This window comes from Cherax quadricarinatus, chromosome 66 (assembly GCF_038502225.1).
Source record: "Cherax quadricarinatus isolate ZL_2023a chromosome 66, ASM3850222v1, whole genome shotgun sequence".
NCBI lineage: Eukaryota > Metazoa > Arthropoda > Malacostraca > Decapoda > Parastacidae > Cherax > Cherax quadricarinatus.
The window spans coordinates 21,182,189-21,206,417 of NC_091357.1; the positions used below are offsets into that span (position 1 = coordinate 21,182,189).

At 43.3% G+C, this 24,229-nt stretch overlaps 1 protein-coding gene across 8 annotated transcripts in view; it reads left to right on the forward strand.

The window, feature by feature from the left end:
• LOC128704003 (steroid hormone receptor ERR1) overlaps window positions 1-24,229 on the forward strand; it is a 390,890-nt gene that overhangs the window by 335,958 nt on the left and 30,703 nt on the right. For 5 of the 8 annotated variants that reach the window (XM_070099214.1, XM_070099212.1, XM_070099215.1 and 2 more), the window contains 3 exons: window positions 12,147-12,290; window positions 12,650-12,772; window positions 18,813-18,940. In XM_070099214.1, coding sequence (XP_069955315.1) covers window positions 12,147-12,290; window positions 12,650-12,772; window positions 18,813-18,940 — 395 coding nt within the window. The remainder of the gene's footprint in view (window positions 1-12,146; window positions 12,291-12,649; window positions 12,773-18,812; window positions 18,941-24,229) is intronic. The other 3 variants (XM_070099213.1, XM_053798892.2, XM_053798894.2) reach the window with 1 other exon arrangement.

Sequence of the window (24,229 nt, forward strand, 5' to 3'; positions counted from 1 at the left end):
CTGCTGGAAGGTCAGTGACTGCAGCTCTGCTGGAAGGTCAGTGACTGCAGCTCTGCTGGAAGGTCAGTGACTGCAGCTCTGCTGGAAGGTCAGTGACTGCAGCTCTGCTGGAAGGTCAGTGACTGCAGCTCTGCTGGAAGGTCAGTGACTGCAGCTCTGCTGGAAGGCCAGTAACTGCAGCTCTGCTGGAAGGTCAGTGACTGCAGCTCTGCTGGAAGGTCAGTGACTGTAGCTCTGCTGGGAGGTCAGTAACTGCAGCTCTGCTGGAAGGTCAGTGACTACAGCTCTGCTGGAAGGTCAGTAACTGCAGCTCTGCTGGAAGGTCAGTAACTGCAGCTCTGCTGGAAGGTCAGTGACTGCAGCTCTGCTGGAAGGTCAGTAACTGCAGCTCTGCTGGAAGGTCAGTGACTGCAGCTCTGCTGGAAGGTCAGTAACTGCAGCTCTGCAGGAAGGTCAGTAACTGCAGCTCTGCTGGAAGGTCAGTGACTGCAGCTCTGCTGGAAGGTCAGTAACTGCAGCTCTGCTGGAAGGTCAGTGACTGCAGCTCTGCTGGAAGGTCAGTGACTGCAGCTCTTCTGGAAGGTCAAAGACTGCAGCTCTGCTGGAAGGTCAGTGACTGCAGCTCTGCTGGAAGGTCAGTAACTGCAGCTCTTCTGGAAGGTCAGTGACTGCAGCTCTTCTGGAAGGTCAGTGACTGCAGCTCTGCTGGAAGGTCAGTGACTGCAGCTCTTCTGGAAGGTCAGTGACTGCAGCTCTGCTGGAAGGTCAGTGACTGCAGCTCTGCTGGAAGGTCAGTGACTGCAGCTCTTCTGGAAGGTCAGTGACTGCAGCTCTGCTGGAAGGTCAGTGACTGTAGCTCTGCTGGAAGGTCAGTGACTGCAGTTCTGCTGGAAGGTCAGTGACTGCAGCTCTGCTGGAAGGTCAGTAACTGCAGCTCTTCTGGAAGGTCAGTGACTGCAGCTCTGCTGGAAGGTCAGTGACTGCAGCTCTGCTGGAAGGTCAGTAACTGCAGCTCTTCTGGAAGGTCAGTGACTGCAGCTCTGCTGGAAGGTCAGTGACTGCAGCTCTGCTGGAAGGTCAGTGACTGCAGCTCTGCTGGAAGGTCAGTGACTGCAGCTCTGCTGGAAGGTCAGTGACTGCAGCTCTGCTGGAAGGTCAGTAACTGCAGCTCTTCTGGAAGGTCAGTGACTGCAGCTCTGCTGGAAGGTCAGTGACTGCAGCTCTGCTGGAAGGTCAGTAACTGCAGCTCTTCTGGAAGGTCAGTGACTGCAGCTCTGTTGGAAGGTCAGTGGCTGCAGCTCTGCTGGAAGGTCAGTAACTGCAGCTCTTCTGGAAGGTCAGTGACTGCAGCTCTGCTGGAAGGTCAGTGACTGCAGCTCTGCTGGAAGGTCAGTAACTGCAGCTCTTCTGGAAGGTCAGTGACTGCAGCTCTGCTGGAAGGTCAGTAACTGCAGCTCTTCTGGAAGGTCAGTGACTGCAGCTCTGCTGGAAGGTCAGTGACTGCAGCTCTGCTGGAAGGTCAGTAACTGCAGCTCTTCTGGAAGGTCAGTGACTGCAGCTCTGCTGGAAGGTCAGTGACTGCAGCTCTGCTGGAAGGTCAGTGACTGCAGCTCTGCTGGAAGGTCAGTGACTGCAGCTCTGCTGGAAGGTCAGTGACTGCAGCTCTGCTGGAAGGTCAGTAACTGCAGCTCTTCTGGAAGGTCAGTGACTGCAGCTCTGCTGGAAGGTCAGTGACTGCAGCTCTGCTGGAAGGTCAGTAACTGCAGCTCTTCTGGAAGGTCAGTGACTGCAGCTCTGCTGGAAGGTCAGTGGCTGCAGCTCTGCTGGAAGGTCAGTAACTGCAGCTCTTCTGGAAGGTCAGTGACTGCAGCTCTGCTGGAATTTCAGTGACTGCAGCTCTGCTGGAAGGTCAGTAACTGCAGCTCTTCTGGAAGGTCAGTGACTGCAGCTCTGCTGGAAGGTCAGTGGCTGCAGCTCTGCTGGAAGGTCAGTAACTGCAGCTCTGCTGGAAGGTCAGTGACTGCAGCTCTGCTGAAAGGTCAGTGACTGCAGCTCTGCTGAAAGGTCAGTGACTGCAGCTCTGCTGGAAGGTCAGTGACTGCAGCTCTGCTGGAAGGTCAGTAACTGCAGCTCTGCTGGAAGGTCAGTGACTGCAGCTCTGCTGAAAGGTCAGTGACTGCAGCTCTGCTGAAAGGTCAGTGACTGCAGCTCTGCTGGAAGGTCAGTGACTGCAGCTCTGCTGGAAGGTCAGTAACTGCAGCTCTTCTGGAAGGTCAGTGACTGCAGCTCTGCTGGAAGGTCAGTGGCTGCAGCTCTGCTGGAAGGTCAGTAACTGCAGCTCTTCTGGAAGGTCAGTGACTGCAGCTCTGCTGGAAGGTCAGTGACTGCAGCTCTGCTGGAAGGTCAGTAACTGCAGCTCTTCTGGAAGGTCAGTGACTGCAGCTCTGCTGGAAGGTCAGTGGCTGCAGCTCTGCTGGAAGGTCAGTAACTGCAGCTCTGCTGGAAGGTCAGTGACTGCAGCTCTGCTGAAAGGTCAGTGACTGCAGCTCTGCTGAAAGGTCAGTGACTGCAGCTCTGCTGGAAGGTCAGTGACTGCAGCTCTGCTGGAAGGTCAGTAACTGCAGCTCTGCTGGAAGGTCAGTGACTGCAGCTCTGCTGAAAGGTCAGTGACTGCAGCTCTGATGAAAGGTCAGTGACTGCAGCTCTGCTGGAAGGGTAGTGACTGCAGCTCTGCTGGGACGGTAGTGACTGCAGCTCTGCTGGAAGGATAGTAACTGCAGCTCTGCTGGAAGGGTAGTGACTGCAGTTCTGCTGGAAGGATAGTGACTGCAGCTTTGCTGGAAAGGTAGTGACTGCAACTCTGCTGGAAGGATAGTAACTGCAGCTCTGCAGGAAGGGTAGTGACTGCAGCTCTGCTGGAAGGATAGTAACTGCAGCTCTGCTGGAAGGATAGTAACTGCAGTTCTGCTGGAAGGGTAGTAACTGCAGCTCTGCTAGAAGGTCAGTAACTGCAGCTCTGCTGGAAGGTCAGTAACTGCAGCTCTGCTGGAAGGTCAGTAACTGCAGCTCTGCTGGAAGGTCAGTAACTGCAGTTACAAAACTGTTATTTATGGTTCGTAAAAGAGCTATATAAGGTAACCAAACGGAATATACCTTTATGCAACAACCAACAACCATGGTAGTAGTCTCAGAAGACAACCAACAACCATGATGGTAGTCTCAGAAGACAAACAACAACCATGATGGTAGTCTCAGAAGCCAACCAACAACCATGGTAGTAGTCTCAGAAGACAACCAACAACCATGGTAGTAGTCTCAGAAGCCAACCAACAACCATGGTAGTAGTCTCAGAAGTCAACCAACAACCATGGTAGTAGTCTCAGAAGCCAACCAACAACCATGGTAGTAGTCTCAGAAGACAACCAACAACCATGGTAGTAGTCTCAGAAGCCAACCAACAACCATGGTAGTAGTCTCAGAAGACAACCAACAACCATGGTAGTAGTCTCAGAAGACAACCAACAACCATGGTAGTAGTCTCAGAAGACAACCAACAACCATGGTAGTAGTCTCAGAAGACAACCAACAACCATGGTAGTAGTCTCAGAAGACAACCAACAACCATGATGGTAGTCTCAGAAGACAACCAACAACCATGATGGTAGTCTCAGAAGACAACCAACAACCATGATTGTAGTCTCAGAAGACAACCAACAACCATGATGGTAGTCTCAGAAGACAACCAACAACCATGGTAGTAGTCTCAGAAGACAACCAACAACCATGGTAGTAGTCTCAGAAGACAACCAACAACCATGGTAGTAGTCTCAGAAGACAACCAACAACCATGGTAGTAGTCTCAGAAGACAACCAACAACCATGGTAGTAGTCTCAGAAGACAACCAACAACCATGGTAGTAGTCTCAGAAGACAACCAACAACCATGGTAGTAGTCTCAGAAGACAACCAACAACCATGATGGTAGTCTCAGAAGACAACCAACAACCATGGTAGTAGTCTCAGAAGACAACCAACAACCATGGTAGTAGTCTCAGAAGACAACCAACAACCATGATGGTAGTCTCAGAAGACAAACAACAACCATGATGGTAGTCTCAGAAGACAACCAACAACCATGGTAGTAGTCTCAGAAGACAACCAACAACCATGGTAGTAGTCTCAGAAGACAACCAACAACCATGATGGTAGTCTCAGAAGACAACCAACAACCATGATGGTAGTCTCAGAAGACAACCAACAACCATGATAGTAGTCTCAGAAGACAACCAACAACCATGATGGTAGTCTCAGAAGACAACCAACAACCATGGTAGTAGTCTCAGAAGACAACCAACAACCATGGTAGTAGTCTCAGAAGACAACCAACAACCATGGTAGTAGTCTCAGAAGACAACCAACAACCATGGTAGTAGTCTCAGAAGACAACCAACAACCATGGTAGTAGTCTCAGAAGACAACCAACAACCATGGTAGTAGTCTCAGAAGACAACCAACAACCATGGTAGTAGTCTCAGAAGACAACCAACAACCATGGTAGTAGTCTCAGAAGACAGCCAACAACCATGATGGTAGTCTCAGAAAACAACCAACAACCATGATGGTAGTCTCAGAAGACAAACAACAACCATGATGGTAGTCTCAGAAGACAACCAACAACCATGGTAGTAGTCTCAGAAGACAACCAGCAACCATGGTAGTAGTCTCAGAAGACAACCAACAACCATGGTAGTAGTCTCAGAAGACAACCAACAACCATGATGGTAGTCTCAGAAGACAACCAACAACCATGGTAGTAGTCTCAGAAGACAACCAACAACCATGGTAGTAGTCTCAGAAGACAACCAACAACCATGGTAGTAGTCTCAGAAGACAACCAACAACCATGGTAGTAGTCTCAGAAGACAACCAACAACCATGGTAGTAGTCTCAGAAGACAACCAACAACCATGATGGTAGTCTCAGAAGACAACCAACAACCATGATAGTAGTCTCAGAAGACAACCAACAACCATGGTAGTAGTCTCAGAAGACAACCAACAACCATGGTAGTAGTCTCAGAAGACAACCAACAACCATGGTAGTAGTCTCAGAAGACAACCAACAACCATGATGGTAGTCTCAGAAGACAACCAACAACCATGATGGTAGTCTCAGAAGACAACCAACAACCATGGTAGTAGTCTCAGAAGACAACCAACAACCATGATGGTAGTCTCAGAAGACAACCAACAACCATGGTAGTAGTCTCAGAAGACAACCAACAACCATGATGGTAGTCTCAGAAGACAACCAACAACCATGATGGTAGTCTCAGAAGACAACCAACACACAACATGTCAGACTAGAAATAGAATTTACATCGTAACTACAGAGTAATGACTCAGGATGACAGTGGATGCCTTCTGTACTCATAACAAATACTACCTTCCTTCTACACTATATATATACATATATATATATATATATATATATATATATATATATATATATATATATATATATATATATATATATTGTAGGGAAATTTTCACAATGTTAGGCTAAAGTTGAAGTCCCAGAGTACTAAACTGCTAGAGTGCCAGAGTGCCAGAGTGCCAGAGTGCTAGAGTGCTAAAGTGCCAGAGTGGACGGATCATTGAGGAGGGAGCCAGGCTTGTAAGTGCTGGCGACAACTTAGTATCAGTGAGTCTACTACCGTGAGAGTATTGAGTGCCAGGGAGTGCCAGGCTATATGGTGCCGTGGGGAGGTGTCAAAGATAACCAAAAACAGTCTCGAATTGGCACTGAAGCGCTTTGTGTTATCAGTAGCACTGGTACACACACACACATACACACACACACACACACACATACAGTAGAGCCAACAGTGATGCTACATCACATCAGTTCATCGGCTGATACTGGCACAGTGCCAGACATCTGATCCTCAAATTGTGGCACTAAAATATTCCCTACACACACACACACACACACACAGGAGGCTACTAAGTGAACTAGATACCTCAAAGGCGATGGGGCCGGATAACATCTCTCCGTGGGTCCTGAGAGAGGGAGCCGAGGTGCTGTGTGTACCACTAACAACGATCTTCAACACATGTATCGAAACAGGGCGACTACCTGAGGTATGGAAGACAACAAATGTAGTCCCAATTTTTAAGAAAGGAGACAGACAAACAGCATTCAACTACAGACCAGTGTTACTGACATGTATAATATACAAAGTCATGGAGAAAATTATCAGAAGAGTGGTGGAGCACCTAGAAAGGAATGATCTTCACGGGAACCGGAGCGGTTTCAAGGACGGGAAATCCTGTGTCATAAACCTACTGGAGTTCTATGACAGGGTAACAGCAGTAAGGCAAGAGAGGTGGGTAGACTGTTTTCTTGGACTGTAAGAAGGCTTTTGACACAGTTCCAGACAAGAGATTAGTGCAAAAGCTGGAGGACCAGGCAGGAAGGCACTGCAATGGATCAGACAATATCTAACACCTGTTCTAACACTGTTACAGCACCTCTAACACCTGTATTACTTGCTCTAACACCTGTCCATCGACATCTTAAGTACGTGACCTCGGTATGATGTACCATGTACCGTGATGGGTGTACCGTGAACCGTGATGGGTGTACCTTGGTGGGGTATACCGTAACCCCGAATTCTCACGTACTTCTTGAAAAAAAACAGAGATCCGAATTGAGAGCATCTGAAGACAGCGCTAAGATCACAAGAAAGAACCGATCCGACACGCAACACAACCACCTGATCAAATAGTAACATTTGAAGCTAACTCTTTCTCTCAATCTCTAACATTATGGAGGGACGGGAGAAAGAGAGACAACAGGTGTCTTACACAAGAGAGCTGTCACCTCAGAACAGTCAGTGGTCTTAAGAAACAGCAAAGGAATATGCAGTGATATATGTGGTCTTGTGGGAGATGTACCAGCTGTTGTTGTTTATATTGGTGGGGGGGGGGATGATGGCAGGTGGCATCCCGGGGGAGGGGGAGATGACTCGTCTGTCCTGCCTTCCATTATTATCTGCCCTGCCTTCCATTACTGTCTGTTCTGTCTTCCATCCTTGTCTGCCCTGCCTTCCATTACTGTCTGTTCTGTCTTCCATCCTTGTCTGCCCTGCCTTGCATCCTTGACTGCCCTGCCTGCCGTCCTATAAGACTGGCGGGGACCCAGGATGGTGTCAGCAGCCCTGACATAACATTCGTCTACAGTTGTGGTACGTAAAACAGTCCATGTATGTGTGTATGTGTGTGTGTGTGTGTGTGTGTGTGTGTGTGTGTGTGTGTGTGTACTCCCCTATTTGTGGTCACAGAGGTCGATTCACAGTTCCTGGCCCCGGCTTTTCGCTGCTAGGTCAACTCTCTCCCTGCTCCGTGAGCTTTATCATACCTTTTCTTAAAGCTATGTATGGCTCCTACCTCCACTACATAACTTTCCAGACTATTCCACTTCCTGAAAACTCTATGGCTGTAGAAATACTTTCTAACGTCCCTGTGACTCATCGGAGTCTTCAGTTTCCAAATGTGACCCCTTGTTGCTGTGTTCCATCTCTGGAACATCCTATCTCCGTCCACCTTGTCGATTCCTCTCAGTATTTTGTATGTCGTTATCATATCTTCCCTGTCTCTCCTATCCTCCAGTGTCGTCAGGTCGATTTTCTTTAACCTCTCCTCGTAGGACATGCTCCTTAGCTCCGGGACTAATCCTGTTGAAAACGTTTGAACTTTCTCTAATTTCTCGACATACTTGACCAGGTGTGGCTTCCAAACTGGTGCTGGATGCTCTAGTATGGGCCTGACGTACACGGTGTACAGTGTCTTGAACGATTCCTTACTGAGCTGTCGGAACGCTATTCTCAGGTTTACCAGGTACCCATATGCTGCACCAATTATCTGGTTGATGTGTGCCTCAGGAGATGTGCTCGGTATTATACTCACCCCAAGATCCTTCTCCTTGAGTGAGGTTTACAGTCTTTGACCACCTAGACTGTACTCTGTACTCACCTAATTGTGGATGCAGGGGTCGAATCATAGCTCCTGGCCCTGGCCCCGTCTATATGTGTGCACGCGCACGTTTGGTACCAATCAGTACACACGTCTTTAATATAGCAGTAATAGAACACGGATATGTTCTCGGGTTATCAGTCAAAATGATCCTCGCTGACTATGCCAAGTCCGCAAACTCCACGTAAAAAGACCAGATGTGTACATATGTACACCGTACACAAGACCCCCCCCTTGTTGGGGCAGTAATAACTTACAAGACGTGAAGATGCAAGTGTTATCTCAAGTGCCTGAATGTAACCGCTAATTATACAACCTCTTTATATATATATATATATATATATATATATATATATATATATATATATATATATATATATATATATATATATATATATATATATATATATATATATTAGTGCCACCTTGGGCATTTATTTTGCTCTCTCTCTGTTTTGTTTACCTCAACAATTAAAACACTGTGTAGCTAATATACAAGTATTTCTTTGCCTAAAGATGTGTGTGTGTGTGTGTGTGTGTGTGTGTGTGTGTGTGTGTGTGTGTGTGTGTGTGTGTGTGTGTGTGTGTGTAATAATAGTAGCAACAGTCTTGCCAACCTCTTCACTGCCGCCATCTTTCATACATCTCTACTCTCATTTCCCCCACACTGCCCCCACACTGCCCCCACACTGCCCCCACACGCAACCCCCACACACAACCCCCACACACTACCCCACATTACCCCCACACTGTCCCCAAACTGCCCCCACACAGCCCCCACACTACCCCCACACACTACCCCCACACACTACCCCCACACACTACCCCCACACACTATCCTCACACACTACCCCACACAGCCTTCACACACCCCACACTGCACCCACACACTACTCCCTCACCCACCATATATAACTAATCCCATCTTGCGTACTGGCGTATAACAGGGAAATACTCTTTGTTCCCACTGTGTAATTATCATATAGAATAGTGTAGCAATACACTGCTGGTGTTCCCACTGTGTAACTATCATATAGAACAGTGTAGCAATACACTGCTGGTGTTCCCACTGTGTAACTATCATATAGAACAGTGTAGCAACACACTGCTGGTGTTCCCACTGTGTAACTATCATATAGAACAGTGTAGCAACACACTGCTGGTGTTCCCACTGTGTAATTATCATATAGAACAGTGTAGCAACACACTGCTGGTGTTCCCACTGTGTAACTATCATATAGAACAGTGTAGCAATACACTGCTGGTGTTCCCACTGTGTAACTATCATATAGAATAGTGTAGCAATACACTGCTGGTGTTCCCACTGTGTAATTATCATATAGAACAGTCTAGCAACACACTGCTGGTGTTCCCACTGTGTAACTATCATATAGAATAGTGTAGCAATACACTGCTGGTGTTCCCACTGTGTAATTATCATATAGAACAGTCTAGCAACACACTGCTGGTGTTCCCACTGTGTAACTATCATATAGAACAGTGTAGCAACACACTGCTGGTGTTCCCACTGTGTAACTATCATATAGAACAGTCTAGCAACACACTGCTGGTGTTCCCACTGTGTAACTATCATATAGAACAGTCTAGCAACACACTGCTGGTGTTCCCACTGTGTAACTATCATACAGAACAGTGTAGCAACACACTGCTGGTGTTCCCACTGTGTAATTATCATATAGAACAGTGTAGCAACACACTGCTGGTGTTCCCACTGTGTAACTATCATATAGAACAGTCTAGCAACACACTACTCATATCTACAACTATTCAAGAACTATCTATCTTGGGTCCTAGGCAAGGGTCGTCTAAACAAGATTTAAAATCTAAAAATAGCAGCTTGTGGGTTGGTTGATTAATGAGGTTTGAAGACTATCTGCTGCACGAGGGTCATTAAGGCTGCACGGCACTCGGGCACCACCAGACAAGAATACGTTAATATATTATAACTAAATTATATTCTCAGAGAGTATACACTGAGAGAAATATACCTCAATAATAATAATAATAATAATAATAATAATAATAATAATAATAATAATAATAATAATAATAATGTTACGAGAAAGCTGTTAACGCGAATGTGATCACAGCGACTAGGAAATGAGAGGTAATGAGGTTTGTTCCGAGGAAGAGAGGAGCAGCTCCAGTTCCTTGCATCAAAAGCCCTTCACCATTATGAATTATTCACCAGGAAGAACAGAGTGAATAAGAGATCAGTGTTAAAAACAGATATATCTCATGTTCTTTCAGTACCTCTCACACCCTACACTAGTGTAAAATACTGAATAAAAACATACTACAAATATTTAGACCTAATATATCAGTACCTGGAGAAGGTTTCAGGGGGTCAAAGCCCCCTTCGGCCCTGTCCATGACCAGGCCTCGGCCACTTGATTCCTTGATGACTCGTTCACTGGTCAAGCATCAGCTGGCCTTCCCAAGCTTCTTTTTTACACTACATTTAATGAAGAATTAATGGCACGCTATCCTGAAAGCAGTTTCTGCTCATGTTTACTTTTTTCTGGGTTTTTGACACTCGTGTCGTTGGTGTTGGTTTTTAAGGGTTGTGACTGTTTGTTTTGTATTGGATTTAAGGGCTACTACAACTCATACGGGGTTGGATTTAAAGAATATTATAACAAATTCTGTGTTGGATTTAGGGGCTATGTTGTTATTATTGTGAGAAGCGCTAAATCCGTAGGGATTACACAGTGCCTGTGGGGGGTGTTGGAAGGTATTCAGGGAACTAGAGCACAGATCCGACTCCCTAGATCAAGAGCCCCTCACTCCTCTAGGGGTGTAAGGGCTATGATGCCTCATTCTGAGTTGGATTGAAGGGCTATGATAATAATAATAATAATAATAATAATAATAATAATAATAATAATATCTTTATTTACTACAAGTACATGTGTAAGGTATACAGTCCTAGCTGACAACAATGACATACTACTATATAGAAACTCCCTTGTTATGCTCTGCATTTCGGGCAAATTAGGTCAGTGTCCCGGGATGCGACCCACACCAGTCGATTAACACCCAGGTACCCATTTTACTGATGGGGGACATAGACAACAGGTGGAAAGAAACACGTACGATGTTTCTACTCTGGCTGGGAATCGAACCCAGGACCTCGCCGTGTGAAGCGAGAGCGTTAGCCACCAGGCGGCTACTATATAGGCTTATTCTGTGTTGGATTTAAGAGCTACTACAGCTTATTCTGTTGGATTTAAAAGCTATTACGGCTACTTGTATGTAGGACTTAAGGGCTACAACGGCTTATATGCCGTGTGAGCCCTCTTTTCACTTAGAATTCGCCATATTTAAACTTCACTTTGTCGTTTACGTCCAGAGACATATTAATGTTCAGTTAGGGTTGACAGAATTATAGCCTTGCTTCCTTTCTCAACATATTTATACATTTAGTTAATGAAATTTATGGGAGTTTACCCAACGACATGCTTATACTTTTTTTTCAGTGACTGCTAAGAAAATTTATATACTCTCATGCAAGATTTTCTTTAAATATGACTCTTGTGCCTAAGTTTAACTAATTAGCAGGTGGTGTAAGAAAGCTGAGTCAGAAAACACTTGTTTCCTGACGAATAAGACACCGTCATTATTTGAAGGTCATATACATAGGAAGATTATATTTGTGGACTTGTGTATACACACTGTATATCTGCTCCAAGATGGAGCATTCTTACAATAATCCCCTCAAGGAAGGTTCCTTGACGTTGGCGAGGGGCTCTTGATCTAGGGAATTGGATCTGTGCTCCAGTTCCCTGAATTAAGCCTGAATACCTTCCACATCCCCCACCCACCGGCGCTGCATAATTCTATGGGTTTAGCGCTCTCCTTTGATGATAGTAATAATAATATTATAAAAAAAGCGTTAAACCCACTAAGGTCCAAGATGGAGTAAGATGGTCCAGGATGGGTCAAAATAGTCCAGGACAGGGCAAAATGGTCCAGGGTGTGACGAAATGGCTCAGGATGGGACGAAATGCTTCAGGATTGGACAAAATGGTCCAGTACAGGCAGAATGTGCATTTGTTTTGAGGTAAGATGTGTTTATTTATGTTTCAGCTGGACTACAGCGAGTGTGGGGACGAGGCTCAACCTTCACCCAAACACATGAAGCTCTTCACGGACTCACCACCCAGTCCAGACCGTCAGTTCTGTTCCTCTACCACCTCCATGGCCAGTGACTCTGCCCACACACCCTCAGAGGTGAGTCTCACCGGTCTGAGGAGTCTTAGGCGTACGTAGAATATATCCTGGTGCCTAGAACATCTACTAGTAGTCAAGACCTACTTTTTTTTCCAGTTTTAATTTTGCCTTAGCCTGACGAATTATCCTGAACAATTGTGTGAAAAAAGTCACAGAACGGGCGGGGATTTGAACGATGATAAGTCCCACCCGTTCCGTGGTATGTCTACAGTTGTGAATTATGATTTCATGATTGACGATTTTGTAAAGCTTTGCCAATCATTTTTCAATGTTTTTTTTTTTTGATCAGTAGTTAGAATGGTAGTTTATGAAGGAGCTAGATGAGTATTTGTGTAGAGTGACAGCACCTCTACCCGCAGAGTCTACGGGAGGATGACGGGCCCAAGAGATCGTGTCTGGTGTGTGGTGATATCGCTTCCGGCTTCCACTATGGTGTCGCTTCCTGCGAAGCTTGTAAAGCTTTTTTTAAGAGAACCATCCAGGTGAGCACACCAGCTGACTTCCCAGCTGACTTCCCAGCTGGCTTCCCAGCTGGGACAACTGCTAATATTATGTATACAAACAAACCACTGTTTGAATCTGTCTGTCAAGACTTCTTCAGAATACATACACACAAGCTGGAGAGTGAAGTAGTGGAGGTAGGATCCATACATAGCTTTAAGAAGAGGTACGATAAGGCTCTTGCAGCAGGGATAGTGGACCTAGTGGCGACTAAAGAAGAGGCGGGGGCAAGAACTAAGACTCAACTCGTACAACCACAAATAGGTGTGTACACATACACATACACAAACACACGCACTATACACAACAGGCCAAGTGTTCTACAGACAAGCGCCTTTGACAACTAAACCAGTAACTACAGGGCATCCTGCAGGTCTTGTTTAACAAACGACTACTGGAGTTTAACCCCAGCAAGTACAAAGTTATGAAGTTTGGGGAAAGGGCAAAGAAGACCGCAAACGGAGTACAGGCTCAGGAAAAGGCTGCAAACCTCCCTCAAGGAAACTCCTTGGGGTAAGTATTGTATCGAGCATATCACCTGAGGCGCACATCAACCAAATAACTGCTGCAGCATATGCGCATCTGCCAAATATAAAACTAGCTTTTAGACAGCTAAAGAATTTTTCATGACACTGTATACCATGTACGTCAGGCTCATACTGGAGTATGCAGCACCAATATGTAACCCACACCTGGTCAAGCATGTCAGTAAGTTAGAGGAAATGCAGTCTACAACAAGTTTAGTCCAGGAGCCAAAGTTATAGAACCTCAATCTGACGTCACTGGAGGACAGGACCAGCGGTGATATAACATGCAAAATACTGAGAGGAACTGAGAGGGTGAATAGGGACAGATTGAGAGGCAGGAAACAGGAACACGTGGTCACGGCTGGAAGATAAAAACTCAGATGAGTCACAGGGATGTTAGGAAGATATTTAATCAATAACACAATAGCTAGAGAACATTCGGACAAGTTGTGGAGATGTAATGGTAAAATGGCAAAATGCAATGAATACTAGTCAGAATGTTTGTCGTCAAGAAGGCGCTGGACAGGCACCTAAAGTCAGTATCTGACCAGCTGAGCTGTGGCTCGTACGTTGGTTTACGTGCACTAACAGCCTGGGTGATCAGGTCCTGATCCACCACGAGGACTGGTCATGGACCGGGCCGCGGGAGCACTGACCCCAGAAATCCCCCCTCCAGGTATGCGGGAAAGGATGAATATTAATGAGTCACGCCAGTGTTATCCTGAGCCCCTCGAAAAAGTGATGGACCGGCTACAGCTGACAGGCGCAAACAACAACAGCTGAGGAAATGAGAGTGAAGTTGCATACGGTGTATGTGAGTGAGGAAGAAATAACTGCACTGTGCCAGGGTTCTTAAACTAGGGTGAACCATCTTATACAAGGAAGGTACTGCTACAGCATGACCACACGAAGTCAACTAAACACATCAGTTAGGATCGCCAGTGATAAATGGTGAAGATAAATGAGCAAGTTGTTGCTAGAAGTGGAGGATAAGATAGATAAATACAGGAAGAGGTGGAAGCTCGTTGTACAAACGAAGGGGGGGATGGAGGGAATTGTAACAATAGGTTAGTGAGGAGAGATAAGGACGCTGCAGGAGAAGGGAGTTGAGAAGCTATATGTAGAAAGTAAAGGAGAAGAGAGGAAAGAATTCAAGAAAGGATCATAGAAAAGTGGGATGCTATATGCACACCAGCACTATAATAAAAGAGAAGGTAGTTGATATAAGAGCGACCATGAGTAAAGTGCAATCAAGAGACAACACGAATGACGAGACACAACAGGATGGAGAGAGAGAGAGAGAGAGAGAGAGAGAGAGAGAGAGAGAGAGAGAGAGAGAGAGAGAGAGAGAGAGAGAGAGAGAGAGACCAAGTTATTATCGATCAGGAGAACAAAATGTATACGGAACTTGAAGGAAGAAGGCTGCCCTGACAGAGGAGAAGCACATCAGAATGTCAGGACACTACCTCTAAAAATCTGTTTTGCAAGTACATAAACGAAATGATATACATCCTATGAGCCTTCTGATTACTGTATATTTTGTAATGCAGTAATGATAAATAATCTTAATCTTAAACCCTACTAGTGGGTCAGAAATCAAAATTAAGGGAGACACAAAGAGTCGATGTGGTTTTCATCAAAGAGGTCAGAAGCCAGAGGGTAAGCAAAGACAAGGAGATATGTGAGAGAAAGCAAAGAATGGAAGAACAGGACAAGGCAGAGGAGCGTCTTTCTTGTGAGAAAGCCAGAGTAAAAGGAAGGGTTAGTGGAAAAAACAACATATATGATCACCCCCTCACACTTGCATTCCAGTGATCCTGCTCGCGGCCCCCGACCCATACCTCCTTCATCGCCTATCCCTACCCTATGGTCATCGGCAAACTGTTACTCACATTACAATATTACCCATTCCCTGCATCCTCTTCCTCCTCTTGAGATTGCTTTTCTCTTTCCCGGGACTTCCCCAACACCTCCACCTCGGCATCACCAGTCCTCATTCCTATCAATCCCTTTCTCTTCTCTGGGTCGCCATCCCCATCAATCACTGTCTCATCATTGCCCAAGTTATCACCCGCATTCTTCAGTCTCACCGCCTCCAGTCACCTTTAGTGTCTGCCCCAACCCTCGTATTGTTTTCACCTGCCTCTGTCTATCTTACATCATTCCACTCAACATCCATGAAACCCGTCCTCCACACATTCATCCTCACTCTCACATTCACCCATGACCCCTAAAGCCGCCTCTTCATACGTACATACAAAAACCTCTTCCACTCTTCTTTCCCCAATGTTTCTCCTTGTATATATATATCTAAACCTTTCCAACTCCCTGTCGACTCTCTTGAAACTCAATATTCACTCATACTCAAGAGAAATTCCCACACCCAGCAAACCTCGAGGTCTGAAACAGAATAACAAGCACTATTTGTATCTGTCTGGCTCCACATAAATGCTATAAAAAATGACAGGCAAACTATCATAATAATAATAATAATCTATTTCTACAAGTACATGATACAAGGTATACAGACTATAGTTGACATCAATGACATACTACACAGAAAGCCTCTGGTTATGCTGAGTATTTCGGGCAACTTAGGTTAATTTTGTCCCCAGGATACCACGTACACCAGTCGGCTAACACCTAGACACTACTTATAGCAGGTGTAAAGAAATCACATCCAATGTTTCCACCAGTACCGGGAATCGAACCATGGACACTCAGTGTGTGAGCCGAGTGTGCTACCAACCGATCTACAAGATATTAGAGCCCTCACAGAGTCTTACGATTAGCGTGTCCGAAATTCATGGTATAATTAGTGGCCGCCTAAGCCTACATTTGTCTCAAATTATACAGGGTGTTTCAAAAAGATAGACCCAATTTCAGTGCAATATTGCTTTGAAATTGAGTCCATCTTTTAAAACACCCTGCATTTGTATACAAAAACCACAGTCAAGTGAACGTATATCAACTGTAACTTATTGGTTTGGATCATAAAATAAAGATGATTTAATCTGAACGTGGATAAAGACAAGTTCAGTATTTTAATATGGGTGTGTAAAATTACATTGATCTGAATGTATCACTATGTACATAACAGTAAATGAACAAAGATAATTATTATTTATCAGTTAGACAAGTAGGAATTTGGGACACTTAGGTCGCAAAAAATGTCCCCCTTCGATACCTACCACTGTCATATCCACAAGTTGCTCTGGACCTATTAATTACAAATGAAAAATACATCACCAGGAATGCTGGTAAATATATAAATTTGTGGACTGTATATTAAATTAATAAAGAATTATATATACACACATTTACATAACAGAAAGAGAATATCTTAATATCACTCACCAAATTGACTGGAGATTAAGGTGTATCATACTCAGAAAACCTCACTGTCTAAATTTATGAAAATACTGGCCAGAATTAAACATAAACAGACTTATCTGAGGTTCCTGGAGCTGTCTTGTCCAGTCGCCCGATACTCAAATTATGCAGGAATGCACATCCAACAATTTCGCCTCCTATTTGAGAGGTGTCAGCCCAAATTTAACCTCATAGAGCACGAAAATTTCTTCCCATTACTAATGTCTGTTACTCAATTCAAAAACAAAAATGGCGAGTGTCGTCTGCGCAGGCGCAGCTTCCCATTTTCGATAACATAATTTATTAAATACAATATAAGCCATCTATTTACCTATAAATTACCGTATTTCTGGAAAATATATACAGTATTTTCCACAATGGGTAACACTAATGAGAAAATCAAGAAGGAATGTAAGACGTTGTCTATTAATGGCCCCAGCAGCCAGGCTTCAGAACAGTCCTAAATTAGAGAGGGATTATTACAGGAATAAGATGCTGAAGGTTAAAAACCACTGGAGATTTCAGTTGAAAAATGTAAACACCAGTGAGTCTCAGAAATATGGAACCGTGAAGGAGTGGACACTAGACTGGAACAGTACATCAGTAACCCGCACACGGGAGACTTAAACTAGGCACTGGTCCACTAGTCCAGTTTCAAGCATAACTGTGAGAGAACTATCTCAGTAACTTCTCACCCATAAGATAAGATTTTCTTCGGATTTTTAACCCCGGAGGGTTAGCCACCCAGGATAACCCAAGAAAGTCAGTACATCATCGAGTACGGTACTGTCTTATTTCCATTGTGGGCCTCAATTTTGTCCCCCAGGATGCCACCCACACCAGCCGACTAACACCCAGGTACCTACTTGCTGCTAGGTGAACAGGACAACAGGTGTAAGGAAACACGTCGAAATGTTTCCACCCCGCTGGGAATCGAACCCGGGCCCTCCGTGTGTGAAGCGAGAGCTTAAGCCACCAGGCCACCGGGGCCATCAAATTTCCTCCAACACTAAACATTTTGGGAGGTCAGATATTTCCACTGTATATAAAACAGAAAATCGTGAGTCGTGTTCATCCAGTTCGTATAAACCAAAAAAAAATGGGCTATATGCAGACACAACTGTATTAGTTAATACAAAATATCGGGCTATACAGATCAGCAGAGTGGAGAGAAACACTTGAAATAATGATTCCAACAAGCTAGCAACAGTGATAACGAAAATCACAGAACACGACAAGAGTGACAACACTCTTATCTTACCACTACAAGTTGTACAGTCGTTGGGAGAAGAAATCTCCAAGTAAACTGCTATCAACCTGAAGAAGAAGAAGAAGAAGAAGAAGAAGAAGAAGAAGAAGAAGAAGAAGAAGAAGAAGAAGGAGGAGGAGGAGGAGGAGGAGGAGGAGGTGGAGGAAGAGGAGGAGGTCGAGTTGTTTAATGATAGGCCGGTAACAGGACTTGTGTGCCGACCTTCCTGATATGCCAACATGTTGCTGTTAGCCTCACCATCAGTGAGAAAAATTTCCCCAGTCACCCTGCCATATCTGTCCTCGTCTTATTATAGTATATGTTACTATGTATGATAACTGTATTTATGTGTACCTGTACCTAAATAAACTTACACATGGAAGGCCGAGGAACTAGTCACATGTCTCTTTTTTTCCCACTGTGAATATTCAACGGGTTTGAATGAAGTCCGGTTTCTGACTCTGGATGAGGCACTGTGGTCATCACTCAGGACTTACCTTAAATAAGTTTATTTAGGTACAGGTACACAAAATACAGTTAGACAAATTATCATACATAGTAACGTGTGTAAATTACCCACTAGGATAACACACAAAAAAAACTAAGTGACCTATTTCCATTGTGATCCTTATATCTTGTTATTTAAATATTAAAAATTAAAACAGAAGGTAAATATATTCAATTACAGTTACAAACAAGTACAATTATCATACATAATGTAAATTACCTAGAATAATCCCCTCGAAAAGTCAAAGTGACTTATTTCCATTGGGGTCCTTACATTACCTATATCATATATGAATCTTCACCTTATATGAAAACATTCATAAAGGGGACCAAGAGCTGTGTATACTGAGTAAGTTACTGTGTCAGCAGGGCAACATAGAGTACACCTGTCCTGCCGCTAATGACTGCGAGATTAACAAAAGGAGAAGGAAGGCCTGCCAAGCCTGCCGCTTCCACAAGTGTCTGAGAGTTGGCATGCTCAAGGAGGGAGTCAGGTCAGTCACTCACTGTTTCCTAGTCATCACAGTACGTTATAATGAATGATATTCCCATCATAATGCATGTATTTCCAATCACAGTATGTTTTTTCCCATAATGTATTTCCAATCATAGTGCAGTATAATGTTTTTCCCATCACAGTACATTATAATGGATGTTTTTCCCATCACAGTACATTATAATGGATGTTTTTCCCATCACAGTACATTATAATGGATGTTTTTCCCATCACAGTACAGTATAATGGATGTTTTTCCCATCACAGTACATTATAATGGATGTTTTTCCCATCACAGTACATTATAATGGATGTTTTTCCCATCACAGTACATTATAATGGATGTTTTTCCCATCACAGTACATTATAATGGATGTTTTTCCCATCACAGTACATTATAATGGATGTTTTTCCCATCACAGTACATTATAATGGATGTTTTTCCCATCACAGTACATTATAATGATTTTCCCATCATAATGCAGGTATTTCCAATCACAGTGCAGTATAATGGATGCTTTTCCCATCACAGAACATTATAATGAATGAGTTTTCCCATCATAATGCATATATTTCCAATTACAGTATAATGAATGTTTTTCCCATAATGTCTTTCCCATCACAGTACATTATAATGATGTCTTTCCCATCACAGTACATTATAATGATGTTTTTCCCATCACAGTACAGTGTAATGATGTTTTCCCATCACAGTACATTATAATGAATGATTTTCCCATTATAATGCATGTATTTCCAATCACAGTGCAGTATAATGGATGCTTTTCCCACCAGGCTCTGGTGGCTAACACACTCGCTTCACACGGCGAGGGCCCGGGTTCGATTCCCAGCCAGGGTAGAAACATTGGGCGTGTTTCTTTCCACCTGTTGTCTATGTTCCCCATCAGTAAAATGGGTACCTGGGTGTTAGTGGACTGGTGTGGGTCGCATCCTGGGACACTGACCTAATTTGCCCGAAATGTTCAGCATAACAAGGGGCTTTCTATATAGTAGTATGTCATTGATGTCAGCTATGGTCTGTAAAGTATGTACATGTACTTGCAGTAAATAAAGATATATTATTTTTATTATTATAATGCATGTATTTCCAATCACAGTGCAGTACGTATAATGTTTTTCCCATCACAGTACATTATAATGGATGTTTTTCCCATCACAGTACATTATAATGGATGTTTTTCCCATCACAGTACATTATAATGATTTTCCCATCATAATGCAGGTATTTCCAATCACAGTGCAGTATAATGGATGCTTTTCCCATCACAGAACATTATAATGAATGAGTTTTCCCATCATAATGCATATATTTCCAATTACAGTATAATGAATGTTTTTCCCATAATGTCTTTCCCATCACAGTACATTATAATGATGTCTTTCCCATCACAGTACATTATAATGATGTTTTTCCCATCACAGTACAGTGTAATGATGTTTTCCCATCACAGTACATTATAATGAATGATTTTCCCATTATAATGCATGTATTTCCAATCACAGTGCAGTATAATGGATGCTTTTCCCACCAGGCTCTGGTGGCTAACACACTCGCTTCACACGGCGAGGGCCCGGGTTCGATTCCCAGCCAGGGTAGAAACATTGGGCGTGTTTCTTTCCACCTGTTGTCTATGTTCCCCATCAGTAAAATGGGTACCTGGGTGTTAGTGGACTGGTGTGGGTCGCATCCTGGGACACTGACCTAATTTGCCCGAAATGTTCAGCATAACAAGGGGCTTTCTATATAGTAGTATGTCATTGATGTCAGCTATGGTCTGTAAAGTATGTACATGTACTTGCAGTAAATAAAGATATATTATTTTTATTATTATAATGCATGTATTTCCAATCACAGTGCAGTACGTATAATGTTTTTCCCATCACAGTACATTATAATGGATGTTTTTCCCATCACAGTACATTATAATGGATGTTTTTCCCATCACAGTACATTATAATGATTTTCCCATCATAATGCAGGTATTTCCAATCACAGTGCAGTATAATGGATGCTTTTCCCATCACAGAACATTATAATGAATGAGTTTTCCCATCATAATGCATATATTTCCAATTACAGTATAATGAATGTTTTTCCCATAATGTCTTTCCCATCACAGTACATTATAATGATGTCTTTCCCATCACAGTACATTATAATGATGTTTTTCCCATCACAGTACAGTGTAATGATGTTTTCCCATCACAGTACATTATAATGAATGATTTTCCCATTATAATGCATGTATTTCCAATCACAGTGCAGTATAATGGATGCTTTTCCCACCAGGCTCTGGTGGCTAACACACTCGCTTCACACGGCGAGGGCCCGGGTTCGATTCCCAGCCAGGGTAGAAACATTGGGCGTGTTTCTTTCCACCTGTTGTCTATGTTCCCCATCAGTAAAATGGGTACCTGGGTGTTAGTGGACTGGTGTGGGTCGCATCCTGGGACACTGACCTAATTTGCCCGAAATGTTCAGCATAACAAGGGGCTTTCTATATAGTAGTATGTCATTGATGTCAGCTATGGTCTGTAAAGTATGTACATGTACTTGCAGTAAATAAAGATATATTATTTTTATTATTATAATGCATGTATTTCCAATCACAGTGCAGTACGTATAATGTTTTTCCCATCACAGTACATTATAATGGATGTTTTTCCCATCACAGTACATTATAATGGATGTTTTTCCCATCACAGTACATTATAATGATTTTCCCATCATAATGCAGGTATTTCCAATCACAGTGCAGTATAATGGATGCTTTTCCCATCACAGAACATTATAATGAATGAGTTTTCCCATCATAATGCATATATTTCCAATTACAGTATAATGAATGTTTTTCCCATAATGTCTTTCCCATCACAGTACATTATAATGATGTCTTTCCCATCACAGTACATTATAATGATGTTTTTCCCATCACAGTACAGTGTAATGATGTTTTCCCATCACAGTACATTATAATGAATGATTTTCCCATTATAATGCATGTATTTCCAATCACAGTGCAGTATAATGGATGCTTTTCCCACCAGGCTCTGGTGGCTAACACACTCGCTTCACACGGCGAGGGCCCGGGTTCGATTCCCAGCCAGGGTAGAAACATTGGGCGTGTTTCTTTCCACCTGTTGTCTATGTTCCCCATCAGTAAAATGGGTACCTGGGTGTTAGTGGACTGGTGTGGGTCGCATCCTGGGACACTGACCTAATTTGCCCGAAATGTTCAGCATAACAAGGGGCTTTCTATATAGTAGTATGTCATTGATGTCAGCTATGGTCTGTAAAGTATGTACATGTACTTGCAGTAAATAAAGATATATTATTTTTATTATTATAATGCATGTATTTCCAATCACAGTGCAGTACGTATAATGTTTTTCCCATCACAGTACATTATAATGGATGTTTTTCCCATCACAGTACATTATAATGGATGTTTTTCCCATCACAGTACATTATAATGATTTTCCCATCATAATGCAGGTATTTCCAATCACAGTGCAGTATAATGGATGCTTTTCCCATCACAGAACATTATAATGAATGAGTTTTCCCATCATAATGCATATATTTCCAATTACAGTATAATGAATGTTTTTCCCATAATGTCTTTCCCATCACAGTACATTATAATGATGTCTTTCCCATCACAGTACATTATAATGATGTTTTTCCCATCACAGTACAGTGTAATGATGTTTTCCCATCACAGTACATTATAATGAATGATTTTCCCATTATAATGCATGTATTTCCAATCACAGTGCAGTATAATGGATGCTTTTCCCACCAGGCTCTGGTGGCTAACACACTCGCTTCACACGGCGAGGGCCCGGGTTCGATTCCCAGCCAGGGTAGAAACATTGGGCGTGTTTCTTTCCACCTGTTGTCTATGTTCCCCATCAGTAAAATGGGTACCTGGGTGTTAGTGGACTGGTGTGGGTCGCATCCTGGGACACTGACCTAATTTGCCCGAAATGTTCAGCATAACAAGGGGCTTTCTATATAGTAGTATGTCATTGATGTCAGCTATGGTCTGTAAAGCATGTACATGTACTTGCAGTAAATAAAGATATATTATTTTTATTATTATAATGCATGTATTTCCAATCACAGTGCAGTACGTATAATGTTTTTCCCATCACAGTACAGTACAATGCATGTTTTCCCCATCACAGTACAATACAATGTAGGTTTTCCCATCAATACAGTCTGAGGGAAACGCGTTATTTCCACCCGTACTGGGGATCGATAGTTTTGATCGTAGGACTGTATGTGTATTGTTCACTAGGGTTTGTATCTCATTCACAGCGCTTTCAGCTCATAACCAAAGGACCCATGTTTGATCCTGGGGTGAAAAGAAATGTTAGGTGTGTTTATATCTGTGGCTTCTGTTCACCTACAAGTACTTAGGTACCTGGGTGTTAGCAGACTCTTGTGGGTTGCGTCCTGGAGAGAACCAAACAGCCCAATGAAAATGAAACACACCAAGTGGCTTTTTTTTTTAAAGAAGGGGGGATTATCCTGGGTTACTAACCCTCTGGGATTAATAACTAAAGATTAATAAATTGGTCATATTCAAGTTAAACTTCGTAAGAGGATTACTCAGAAATTTTGGAAGTACAGTGGACCCCCGGTATTCGATGGCATCGGTATTCGATGCATTATATCGCAAAAAATTTTCCTCGGTATTCGATACGATTCGTACAAGACCTGGCCACATGTGGCCTGAACTGCCCCTTGTGTGCCAGTGTTTACAAGCCAGCCAGTGTGCGTGCATCTAAGGATACATTCGGTACATTCCATGTTATCCATATTATCACTGTGTTTGGTGCTTGTTTCTGCAAAATAAGTCACCATGGGCCCCAAGAAAGCTTCTAGTGCCAACCCTGTGGTAAAAAGGGTGAGAATTAGTATGGAAATTAAGAAAGATTTTGAAGGGTTTGGGGCTAACCCTGAGATGCCTATACCAGTTGTGGAATACATTGTGCCTACTTCAAAAATTAAGGAAATGTGTGCACAGTGGGTTGAAGTGCAAACCTTTATGGATGAAAATCGCCCTAACACAGCTATTACAATGACAATATTGTGGCCCATTTTAGACAAATCGTAAAGGAACGGGAGGTACAGAGCTCTATGGACAGATTTGTTGTGCGACAGAGGTCCAGTGACTCTCAAGCTGGTCCTAGTGGCATTAAAAGAAGAAGGGAAGTAACCCTGGAAAAGGACTTGCTACCTCAAGTCCTAATGGAA